The 11,488-nt window shown below is 58.4% G+C and overlaps 7 protein-coding genes across 7 annotated transcripts; 3 read left to right on the top strand and 4 right to left on the bottom strand.

The window, feature by feature from the left end:
- The first annotated feature begins 9 nt into the window (after positions 1 to 9).
- SPRG_06578 (hypothetical protein) lies at positions 10 to 2,542 on the top strand. The gene is made up of 9 exons (XM_012345397.1): positions 10 to 113; positions 173 to 590; positions 638 to 862; positions 910 to 957; positions 998 to 1,147; positions 1,193 to 1,321; positions 1,374 to 1,466; positions 1,514 to 1,753; positions 1,792 to 2,542. Exons 1-9 carry the CDS (start codon positions 37 to 39, stop codon positions 2,473 to 2,475), a joined length of 2,064 nt encoding a protein of 687 aa, XP_012200787.1. The 5' UTR covers positions 10 to 36; the 3' UTR covers positions 2,476 to 2,542.
- SPRG_06577 (hypothetical protein) lies at positions 2,540 to 3,395 on the bottom strand. The gene is made up of 3 exons (XM_012345396.1): positions 3,285 to 3,395; positions 3,095 to 3,237; positions 2,540 to 3,040 (listed from the first exon to the last, which is right to left on the bottom strand). Exons 1-3 carry the CDS (start codon positions 3,384 to 3,386, stop codon positions 2,551 to 2,553), a joined length of 735 nt encoding a protein of 244 aa, XP_012200786.1. The 5' UTR covers positions 3,387 to 3,395; the 3' UTR covers positions 2,540 to 2,550.
- A 646-nt stretch (positions 3,396 to 4,041) lies between these two features.
- SPRG_06576 (hypothetical protein) lies at positions 4,042 to 5,680 on the bottom strand. The gene has a single exon (XM_012345395.1). The coding sequence runs from the start codon at positions 5,646 to 5,648 to the stop codon at positions 4,074 to 4,076; it is 1,575 nt and encodes a 524-aa protein (XP_012200785.1). The 5' UTR covers positions 5,649 to 5,680; the 3' UTR covers positions 4,042 to 4,073.
- Positions 5,681 to 7,324: 1,644 nt separating this feature from the next.
- Positions 7,325 to 7,747, bottom strand: SPRG_06575 (histone H3; the record flags this gene model as incomplete). The annotated part of the gene is made up of 1 exon (XM_012345394.1): positions 7,325 to 7,747. The coding sequence occupies exon 1, from the start codon at positions 7,733 to 7,735 to the stop codon at positions 7,325 to 7,327; it is 411 nt and encodes a 136-aa protein (XP_012200784.1). The 5' UTR covers positions 7,736 to 7,747.
- A 310-nt stretch (positions 7,748 to 8,057) lies between these two features.
- On the top strand, positions 8,058 to 8,523 carry SPRG_06574 (histone H4). The gene has a single exon (XM_012345393.1). It carries the CDS (start codon positions 8,061 to 8,063, stop codon positions 8,370 to 8,372), a length of 312 nt encoding a protein of 103 aa, XP_012200783.1. The 5' UTR covers positions 8,058 to 8,060; the 3' UTR covers positions 8,373 to 8,523.
- A 1,866-nt stretch (positions 8,524 to 10,389) lies between these two features.
- On the top strand, positions 10,390 to 10,701 carry SPRG_06573 (histone H4; the record flags this gene model as incomplete). The annotated part of the gene is made up of 1 exon (XM_012345392.1): positions 10,390 to 10,701. The coding sequence occupies one exon, from the start codon at positions 10,390 to 10,392 to the stop codon at positions 10,699 to 10,701; it is 312 nt and encodes a 103-aa protein (XP_012200782.1).
- Positions 10,702 to 11,135: 434 nt separating this feature from the next.
- SPRG_20156 (hypothetical protein) lies at positions 11,136 to 11,389 on the bottom strand (the record flags this gene model as incomplete). Its single annotated transcript, XM_012345564.1, has 2 exons — positions 11,136 to 11,247; positions 11,304 to 11,389. 2 exons carry the CDS (start codon positions 11,387 to 11,389, stop codon positions 11,136 to 11,138), a joined length of 198 nt encoding a protein of 65 aa, XP_012200954.1.
- Between the last annotated feature and the right edge of the window lie 99 nt (positions 11,390 to 11,488).

Genomic DNA, 11,488 nt, shown 5'->3' with positions numbered 1-11,488 from the left:
AATCGGATTAAGAAGGCCATCGCCAGTAGACGCCCCATGGAAACGCAGTACCGCGCCCTCTTCCGCTGGCCGCAGCCCTGCAAGAACGTCCAGCTTGCGGGCTCCTTCAACAAGTATATGGCCTTCCGAGGCAGAGGTCGACGCGGATGAGGATGCTCATGCGCCTCTGTAGCTGGGGCGACAAGATTGACATGGAGAAGGGCGAGGACGGGACGTACTCGATCGTGCTCGAGCTGCCCGTGGGCCTCCACACGTTCAAGTACTTTGTCGACGACGTCTCATGGAAGTACAACCCCGAGTCGGCCTTTGCCCCGGACGAGTTTGGGAATCTCAACAACTTTATCATGATTGTCGCCAAGGACGGGATCCAGGCGCCGCTCGAGACCATGATCCGCTCCGACGACGAGAGCAGCCTTCCGACGATGAACCCGGTCGCGTCCGTCGCGTCCAAGGCCGTGCGCCTCCACCCGAGCTCGTCCAACTCGTCGTCGCCTGGCCTCCGCCCGCTCTCGCCCAAGCTCGTTGCGTCGCCGCTGCTCTTGACCAAGAAGAAGATGGTCGTTGGGGCCGCGCCGCCCCTTGCGCGCAAGGTATAACAACCATCCGACTCGAAGGAATCTCTCTATCCCGAACGTAGGCGTCGACGACCGACGACTCGGAGTATGGCCTCAACGTCACGGACGAGACGTCGCGCGCGGCGCGGTCCGGCTCGATCACGCGCTCCAAGAGCGCCGAGTCGCTCCCGAAGCTCGACGAAGCCGAGATCATTGACCCGAAGAAGCTCTTCGCCGCGCCCAAGCTGCCCCAAGCCGTCGTGCGTGAGTATAGCACCAACAGCGTTCTCCTCGCCGCCCGCACCCAGGTACTGCATCTCCTTCTTGCATCGCACGTCGATGGACCAAGGTGTAGCATTTTGGCGGCGATCTGGTGACGCAAGAACACCAAGAGCGCGAAAAGGTAGAGAAACCCATGGATGATCTTCTGACTTCGAATGCAGATGGGCGGTCATCGCTCGTTCATTGCAGCGCCAAGCGTGACGGTCGGGGCCATGGACCCGCGCCCGCAGCGCAACGGCAAGCTCATGATCGTCTTGGTCGGTCTTCCGGGCCGCGGCAAGACGTTCATTGGCCACATTCTGGCGCGCCACGTACGTTGCGTTCATTGGGTGATGGCGGCAAACCAGATCTGGTAGTTGACGTGGATGGGCCACACGACGCGTGTGTACAACACGAGCGAGTACCGCCGCGAGTACGTGGGCGCGGGTATCAAGCACGACTTTTGGAACCCAGAAAACACGGCCGACTACCAAAAGCGCGCCGAGGTCCACCACATCTGGTGTGTCCCAGATCGAATCTGATACGACTCGTTCCTAGATTTCGAAAAAGTGCCTCAGCGACGCGCTTGATGCGCTCACGAGCGACGCGTGCACGTGCGTGGTGTTTGACGCGACGAACGCGACGCTCGAGGTCTGCGTCTGGTACGGCCACTGGATTCTGATCGTGTCTGGATCTAGCGCCGCCACTACATTCGCGAAGAAGTCGCGCGCCGGTCGCGCTGTGAGATGCTCTTCATCGAGTCGATCTGCGACGATCCAGATCTGATTGCGATCTCCATCAACGAGATCAAGCTCAACTCGAAGGACTACGAGAAGAACACGCTCGAAGAGGTCATTGTCGACTACAACCAGCGCATTGGGCACTACCACTCGATCTACAAGCCGCTCGAAGACACGGAGGCGTGCTCGTACATCAAGGTACAAGTGATTTTCTCTTCATCTTTCACAAGCGCTAGGTCATTGACGTGGGCCGGCAAATGTTCTGCAACCAAGTCTACGGCTACCTCCAGTCCCGCATCATGTTTTTGATGGCGAATCTCCAGATCCGTCCGCGCCCGATCTGGCTCAGTCGCCACGGCCAGAGCATGTACAACACGCAGGGCAAGATTGGCGGCGACTCGCTTCTGAGTCCCCACGGCGCCATGTACGCGCAGCAGCTCGACAAGTTTATCATCGCCAACTACCCGGAGGACACGCGGCTGAGCGTGTGGACGTCGACGATGGCGCGGACGGGCCAGACGGTCGAGCGCATTGCGGCGCGCGGCCGCACGGTCGTCAAGTGGAAGCAGCTCGACGAGATTGACGCGGGCATCTGCGACGGCCTCACGTACCCGCAGGTGGCCGAGCGCTACCCGGACGAGTACCTCGCGCGCAAGCAAAACAAGCTCCACTACCGGTACCCGCGCGGCGAGTCGTACCAAGACGTGATCCACCGCCTGGAGCCGGTCATTACGGAGCTCATGCGCCTCGACCGCCCCGTGCTCATCGTCGCCCACCAAGCGATTCTCCGCGTCTTGTACGCGTACTTGACCAACAAGTCGCCGGAAGAGTGCCCGACGATCGACATCCCGCTGCACGTCGTGATCCAGCTCACGCCCAAGGCCTACCACTGCGAAGAGGTGTGGCACCACCCCATGTAAAACCCGGCGGCCTTGGCAAACCGAGACCACACGCTATATGAACACACAAGCACACGCTGCTGTTTTGGCATGCGATTACGAAATCATGTGCGACGGTGCAGGTCGGTGCTGGATCAGGTAGATCTCGAGGACGTCGCCTTCGTCGCAGAGTGCTTTTGTGGGCTTGGGCACGCGGCGGTGCAGCGTCGCCGACAGCGACGTGGCATCCGGTAGAAACGCCAGGAACGCGTCGATGCCGTCTCCATGGCGCCGCTCGACCGAGACGAGCACGCGACACGCCGGGTTCGCAGCGCAGAGCACGTCCATCGAGAGCGCGAGCGCACGCCACGACTGCCCGTACAGCGGCTCGTAAATGCAGTCGCAGCAGAGGACGAGATCAAAGGCGCCGTAGCGCGCGCAAAACGCCGTCGTCGCCTCCGTGCCCCAGCTCAAGACGGCGGCCTCGACGTTGGAGGCGCTAAAGTTTCGCCGGATATTGGTGCGAAGCAGCGGCACGAGCTCGGGCTGCTCCGTCAGGACCACGTGCGGCGCGCCAAGGATGCCAGCGACCATGCCGGGGACGCCCCTAGTACAGGCAGCAACGACTCAGCAAGGATAGCATGACGGTATGGAGGCATACAAGCCAGCGCCAAGCTCGACCACACGCAGCGTGCGCACGTCGAGTTCATTCAGAACGTAGTTGGAGATGAGCTCGGCGGCTTCCCACACGAGCGTGCCTGCCCACGCGGCGCCGCAAAAGAGTGGCGCGAGCTCTTGCTCGTCCTACAAGCAGCAGGATGAGGCGAAGAAGAGATGGCAGCGACAGCTACCAGCAGCAGCGAGATGTCGAGGCGATGGCCCTCGTCGACGTCGATGACGATGCGCTCCTCGCAGACCTTGACGGCGTCATGGCGGATCGCAATCGACTTCATCGCCGGCCAATTAATCTGTGATTGGTCCGCGCGGATGCGACCGGTCGTGTGATTGGTGGATTCAGATTGCATTTTCTGGTCGCGCCAGTCCAGATCCAGATCTGCGTCGTGCCCAACAGGATCCATCATTGTGACCCTTGTCGTGCCAGATCTTTGGACGCTAGTTAATCTCGTTGTGATAGGTTTAACCTCGATCGAGACAGGCGTTGGAGATGAGATAAGGTTAGTTGTGCATGGCGCTGGTTACGGGACCACTCGGGCTGGTAATACGAAGCTGGCGATGGTGTGGCGCCGGTAATGTTAGCCCGTGAGGCCGACACATACCAGCAGTGAGAAATTATGTAGGGCAAATCTCTTGATCACGATTCACCTGCGACTGCACGCAGTCCAGCCTTAACAAAGGCCCACCCTTTTTGCTCCATGCCGTTGTATCGACTTGATAGTAGCTGCGCTTTGTGTGGAAATCTACATGGCGAACGATACATTGATGTACGTACCCTGTACATAGGACGTATCAATATACTGAAAACACGTCTAAGCGTACGATGGCGTACACAATGTACGTACGGCCTCGGAGACGATCTTGGTGCTTGACATGCTTGTCGCTTGCCGGGAAGCTCGAATCATTGCCTTCGTCCGCGAGAAGAGTCGGGAAGGAACAGAATATACAAGCAGCATGTTAAGGGATTACACCAAGTTGGATGACGTGGCGCGATCGAATTGAAAGTCGTCGGGCACCGTGTTGGGCTGGCGCGTCATGCAAAGCACGCGTTCCCACGTGCGGCCAACCGGGTCCACGCAGCGCGGCGAGTTCTTGGTGATAGCCGTGATCGGGAAGAAGACGGTGCGGTTGGCGCTGAGCCCAACCGTGAAGCCCGTGTAGCCGGCCATCGAGCCGTGCACCGCGTTCTGGCCGAGGAGCATGCAGTAGAGCGAGTCGGCCGCGTTCGCCGGCACGGACCGAATCATGTACGACGGGTCAATGTACTTGACCGTCGCCGTGAGCCCGACCGTCTCAAAGTGCGCAATGAGCGCCTTCTTCATAAACTCGCCGATCGGCGGCAGCTTCTTGTTGCCGCCGGCGTCAACGACCGCCGACGTCCCGAGGAGCTCTTCGCCTGCGCCTTCGGCGACGACGACGACCGCGTAGCCCTTCTCGGCGACGACGCGCTCGACGTGTGTGAGGCAGCTCTTGGGTCCATCCAGCACAATCGGTACCTCCGGGATGCAGCAGAGGTTGACGTCGCCGCTGCTCAAGGTAGCATGGGCAGCGATAAAGCCGGCCGAGCGGCCCATGAGCTTGACGACGCCAATGCCGTTGGGCACGCAGCGGGCTTCAACGACCGCGGACCGGATCGCGCGCTGGGCTTCCTCGACCGCCGTGTTGAAGCCGAAGCTGCGGTCGAGAAGATCAACGTCGTTGTCGATCGTCTTGGGCACGCCGGCGACCGTGATGCGCAGCTTGCGCTGCTGGCACTCTTCGGCGATGATGTTGGCAGCGCGGTGCGTGCCGTCGCCGCCAATGACGTAAAGCTGGTTCACGCCGTGGGTCGTCAGGAACTCAATGATCTTTTCCTTGTCAAAGCCGCCACGGTTCGAGCCAAGGATCGTGCCGCCCGAGTGGTGGATGGTCGAGACGACGTCGGGCGTGAGCATGAGCGGCGCTTCCTTGTCGCTGAGGTCCGTCCAGTTGTGGAAGCCGACGAAGCCCATGCGGATGCCAAAGATGTCGCGCACGCCGTACAAGTTCCAAAGCGCGAGCGTGATATCGCGGATGACGTTGTTGAGACCAGGGCAGAGGCCGCCGCAGGTCACGATCGCCGCCTTGACCTCGCTCGGCTCAAAGTAGAGCGTCGGGCGCGGGCCCGCGCGAAGGTACGCGCGCGAGATGGGCTGCTGGCGCGGGTGGCGGCGAATGTCGCCAAGAATGACGTCGTCCTGGGACATAATGCGGTTGTACGTGGCCTTCCGGTCCGTGTAGTCGGTCTCGTCGAGCTTGTCTTGGGTGTCAATGTTGCGCTCGTTAGGCGCAAACTTGTTGCCGTCTGGAATCCACGTCGAGAGGTGGGGCACGGGCAAGAGGTACGTCTCGCGCACGACCACGTCCTTCATGAAGCGCATCTCGCCAAAGCCCTTCGGGTGCTTGGCCAAGTACGGCGGCGCCACCTCCGTGACCTCGGGCAGGTCGGCGTGGGTCGAGGCCGTCGGCGACGGCGGGACGCTGCTGCTCGCGTTCGAGGGCGATGGTGGGAGGCTGCTCATGGTGGTAGAAGGCAGGGATTTCGGAAATGACGCCGAGGGATACTACTCGACGCAAGCCCAAAATCGAACGCACCCATGGCCTTTTTCACATGAACACGTATTTTCCACGTGGGAAACTCATTGGATACCCTCGGAATAACGACATGGGGTTTGGCTGACGGTGTGGTGCATCGCGCCGGCTTATTCCCGACCATGGAAAAAGGTTTGCACGACGATGACACCACAGCCTGAGATCTACCATCGTTCGAGTCGTGCGACTAGGGCACTCGGTTCATGGGTCGATATTTACCGCCGAACTCGGACGCGGCTTGGAGATGTGCCAGGTTGTTTGTGGCGGGCCAACGACAGTGCTGCTGCCCATGGTCGTGTCCAACTCGATATGTAGCAGCTAGCCTCTGTCGTCGCCAAGACCATTGCGTCGCTGTAGAAACGCAGAGGAATAGCCCCTGTTTGTGTGCGCGGACGCAAAGATACTGGATGGGTCGACGCCGTGCTTCCGCAAGCGGTCACTAAACCCAGGGATGCGTCGTCGGCCCTGGATTAACCTCAGAAATCCAGTGGCAACATACGATCTTCACGTGGGCAATCTATTTTTCACGTCTCGCGGCGCGTGCCACACCTTTTCTTTGCGCCGACCGTATCCGGTATCCGGATAACAGATCTGAAAATTCCCTTGTCCCAGCGCGCGCGTTTTTGGATCCACATTCCACATGTCCATCGCCTGCACCCGTGCAGGCAACTTGGACCGCGACGACGCCATGTTAATAGCATCAGAGCTTCATTAGTCTGGTCGGACGAGCCAAAGACGCGGTGCGAAGGTGCCAAGGCTACCGTTGACAAGCCCTCGTCGGCAGTATAAATAGCGGAATTCGTGTTTACGTTAGCAGCGCACATAATATTGGGTCCCTTTGGCGCGTGGGATTCGCCGCAGCCGCGCGACGAGCTTCGAGTTGGGTTCGCGCATGTCGACGGCCCCAAACTGATGGAGTCAAGTGAAGTACATACAATTTGGACGGCGGCAGCAGGCAATACCCTCGGCGCCGGAGCGCTGGGCTCGCAGCGGCTTGGTTGCTACGGGAGGATCGTCCTCGTCAGGAAGAACGGTAGATACAAAGTAGAAGAGATATTGGACGAGGAACCGAGGGTGAAAAGCCTTGCTTACATGCTGCAAACGACCGACGCATGCGACGTGAAGGGATCAGGAGGACCAAGATGGATCTCTGATGCGCGCAGCAAGGGTCAATAAAGCCATGCCAAGTATCGCTCGTCCTTCCTTTTGAACCTTGAGATTCGCCGACACAGCAAGCGCTCGCGCAAGAGATGGGCGCAGTCGCACTGTGTACAACGCCTTTGACGTTGACGTGATGCGAACCGGTCAAGCGCAACTGTCCCGGCCAGCCTGGGCCTGAGAACCGTACCGGTAGGTCTTGTTGCGCTCGTCGATCATATCGGGAGGTTTGCAGCCCAAGGTTGCATGCAGCCTGGGCGGGCTTGGGCATTGCTCACAGCTGTCATACACGGGCTTGTCATGAAGATACGCCAAGGAATTTACTAGATCACTACATCTCATGGATAGATTGTGGAGGCCCATGGAGGATAAATAAGTTCTCAGTGAGATGGGTGGTGTTAAAAAACACCAGGTGAATGCAGTAGCAAGATGCTAGGGGACCGCCAATTTACGAGCGTTCGCCACGGATGCGGCGGGCGAGCTGGATGTCCTTGGGCATGATCGTGACACGCTTGGCGTGGATCGCGCACAAGTTGGTATCTTCGAAGAGGCCGACAAGGTACGCCTCGGCGGCTTCCTGGAGGGCGAGGACGGCCGAGCCCTGGAAGCGCAAGTCCGTCTTGAAGTCCTGGGCGATCTCGCGGACGAGGCGCTGGAACGGGAGCTTGCGAATGAGGAGCTCCGTCGACTTCTGGTAGCGGCGGATCTCACGGAGAGCGACCGTACCCGGGCGGTAACGGTGGGGCTTCTTCACGCCGCCCGTGGCGGGGGCGCTCTTGCGGGCGGCCTTGGTGGCGAGCTGCTTGCGCGGGGCCTTGCCACCGGTGGACTTGCGGGCGGTCTGCTTCGTACGAGCCATGTTATTCGGTCAATCGATTTTTGAAAATGAAAGGATGGATGCCATCCATGCGAGATTCGTGTCGTTTATCGTAGGTCTAATGGCGCGCCATCAAAACTTTCCGCCAATCACCGCATTTTCCTATGATACATGCGCTGTAATTGGGTGCATCGTGGCGCAATGATAAAACTTTCCGCCAATCCACAACACGTATTTTGAGACGGCCAATGAAACACGGACATGCGCGCCTCACATCTAGGTCGATTGTGCGAGCTTTTGCACTTGGTCCAAACTGGCGCCTGAAAGGTGTCATTTTCAATTTTCCAGTAAATCGACAAGAACAAACATGTCTGGTCGTGGCAAGGGCGGCAAGGGTCTCGGCAAGGGCGGCGCGAAGCGCCACCGCAAGGTCCTTCGCGACAACATCCAGGGCATCACCAAGCCCGCCATCCGCCGTCTCGCTCGCCGTGGCGGTGTCAAGCGTATCTCGGGCCTCATTTACGAAGAGACGCGCGGTGTCCTCAAGGTCTTCCTCGAGAACGTCATCAAGGACTCGGTCACGTACACGGAGCACGCTCGCCGCAAGACGGTGACGGCCATGGACGTCGTCTACGCGCTTAAGCGCCAGGGCCGCACGCTCTACGGCTTCGGCGGTTAAATCTGCGGGGTTTGATGAGCGCGATCGCTCTCAACGGGGACTTCGGTCTCTTTACATCTGGTGTTTTTAAACACCACCCTTTCGCCTAAGAAACAAACCATCGGGCCTGTGGTCTGGTCTGCGAAACGCAGTGGATGCAGGCAATGCTATGAGGAGTCGCAGTAGTTAGGGTAATGTGCGAGCCCTGTTATTGAAAGTTAAAGATGCCGGGGTACAGAGATCGAGGCTGTACACATCTGCATGTGCTGCTGCATTATTGCGCCTGGGCTCTACCCTGGCTTGATACCGTCGTCGCTATGGACTGCACTGTGCATCTGTCATATTGAAGCAAGGCTGGTGCTGAAGTTCTATTGCCGTCTTTCGTCCTGCTGAGCAACGCTTCAACTACTCGTGCACGGCACTACTGCTAACGTTACTACAGAATGAGCGGCAATCTGAAGAGGATTGCAGAGCTCAAAGGCTGTCAATCTACCTGTGTTCCAGACCCTAATGAAGCACCGAGGCGACTGGGCGCGACCCGGCAGACTTGAGCATCACAAGAGGGCTGGGACGTAAGAGTGTCAGCGTAGTGTTTTCTCTCGACTTGATTGACATACCCATATGCGCAGGCTGCGCCTCGCCCATGCAAGTCCTAGCTATGGAGGCCACAAGTGATGGCGGTGTCTTGGCTGCCATCGTTGCCATCAGTTGAATTCTCATGCAGCATTGCTGTGTTCCTTCATTTGCGCTTTCGTAGCCGAGCCAGCTTCACTACAAACGCGATAAAGCTCGATCAAAATGATTGCTGACAGTCTCCAAGGCACTCGCCCAACCTCGGAGGCTAACGACGGACGGGACCATGGTGCCAAGGTGGCTGTAGCGGCGTCATTCGTATCGAGGGACCAAGCAGCTACCTACCTCCATCAGGACGCGACACGCTGAAAGGACGTCGCTCTCACCCGAGCTTTGGTCAGCGCAGACGCGAGATCGAGATGCGTAGTTTTCGGGTCGTCAGTAGCTCGTCGCAACACAAAACAAATCTCAGTCACAACGTCATTATCGTAGGAATACGATCGAGTTCAACTACTCAAGCGGACGCCCGCAAACAATTTGGCCATGCGCCCACACACATTTCGGGACAACAGGGGGCATGGGACGGGGACGCGCACCGGGCTGGCACATGGAGAAAGCACCGTCCACCGTCGGCTTGCAGTGAAAGTCGCTGAGGCAGTCGGTGTCGACCTTGCAGGCCTTGAACTGTTGGGCCGTGACAGCCGATGCGATCGCGAGAATGGAAAGAAGGGAGATGCCGTGCATGATCAATTCGAGAGTGAGGTGGCGAGAAGACGATGCTTTGGTCGCATCGTTGGGCTGTCAAGTCTGTTGGCTGGAACGCGCGTGCTCGAGTGGGACCACTCATGGGCTGGACCTTTCCTCACCTTTTCAAGTGCAACGGCACATACTGTATGAGATCCCACATCGCGGTGATGCGACGAGCGAATCAGATGCGTAGTCGACCGCCGACTCCCGTCGTTTGTTTCTCGTTCTCTCAAGCGAGTGTGCCCAGGTGTCGTTCAACGCACCCTCAATAGTACGGCTATGTAAGCACGATGACGAGCACTGCGTCTCTCGCCTCTACCAGTGCTATCAATGGTGACACGACGTAGCTCGTCGAAGAGAGGCATCTTAGATCGCCGTTGTCCGGACGGAAGCAGGTTTCCGGGGCAAACTGCCACGACGCGCCGGTTCTTTTGGCCGCGCGGAAATTGCCGCCCAACTTTGGCGCCAAATTGCGCCTCATGTTTTTGAGCTGCTCGACGATTGGTGTAGTCGACGCTCTCCCGAGGATGCCGCCTCTTCATTGGTCTATTCCTAACGACACATGAAAGTATTCCGCCAATCAAATACGGCAGATTATGGTTGCGCCAATCAAAAGACCGTGTCTGCGCCGCGCGGGTTCCAAAAGACGGCGATGATCAAACGACAGGCCGCATCTTTGTCATTTTCAGTTTTCCCTCCAAGAAACACAAGAACAAACATGTCTGGTCGTGGCAAGGGCGGCAAGGGTCTCGGCAAGGGCGGCGCGAAGCGCCACCGCAAGGTCCTTCGCGACAACATCCAGGGCATCACCAAGCCCGCCATCCGCCGTCTCGCTCGCCGTGGCGGTGTCAAGCGTATCTCGGGCCTCATTTACGAAGAGACGCGCGGTGTCCTCAAGGTCTTCCTCGAGAACGTCATCAAGGACTCGGTCACGTACACGGAGCACGCTCGCCGCAAGACGGTGACGGCCATGGACGTCGTCTACGCGCTTAAGCGCCAGGGCCGCACGCTCTACGGCTTCGGCGGTTAAATCTGCGGGGTTTGATGAGTGCAATCACTCTCAACGGGGACTTCGGTCTCTTTACATCTGGTGTTTTTAAACACCACCCTTTCGCCTAAGAAACGAACCATCACCCAAGGACAGATCCTCTTGTCAGGAAATCACAAGACGAACTCTAAAGTGACGTAGAGGGCTCGACCACTGTTATATGGCGTCAAAGGCGCGATAAATCCATTGCATGCAGGTCGGCTGGACTATACTGGAGGACGTGGTAGAGAAGACTGATCACATATTGCTGCAGAATACATTGATGCATGGGTTCCATCCATTATTCCATCCTGCTACTTGCGGGTATGTGGCGTGGGGTCAGACAGCGGATGCGTCGCTACCGCGACGATGGATCTCTGGTCGACGGCGGCAACGCCGTGCGTGATGAGCAAGTGTGTATTGATATACTTCTACGACTACTGGAATATAGGACGAGCGCAGGATGGGGTCGCATCACTCGCGCTCGTTGCGCATTTCGATGGCGAGTTCGTGGAGCATCTCTGCACTCGGCGGTCGGTTGTGAATGAGCTACGAGAGACACGTCGACGTCGTCCTGCATATATGGGGGTTGAAGGAAGTACTACCTTGCACATGAAGGTGAGGATCTGGACCTTGCCCACCTCGGCAAACGCGCGGGCGCCGTACGTAAAGAACTTGATGCGCTTTCCATCCCCGTCAATCTCCGCGTCGGACGCGAGGTACATTTGCGCTTCGAACGTCTTGATGTGCTGCTGGACGTCGCCGAGCTGCGGGTGACGACCTGGTGTGT

This window comes from Saprolegnia parasitica, assembly GCF_000151545.1.
Source record: "Saprolegnia parasitica CBS 223.65 unplaced genomic scaffold supercont2.23, whole genome shotgun sequence".
Taxonomy (NCBI): Eukaryota; Oomycota; class Saprolegniomycetes; order Saprolegniales; family Saprolegniaceae; genus Saprolegnia; species Saprolegnia parasitica.
Note: the sequence above shows the minus strand (reverse complement) of the source record. Positions and strands in the feature narration are given on the sequence as shown.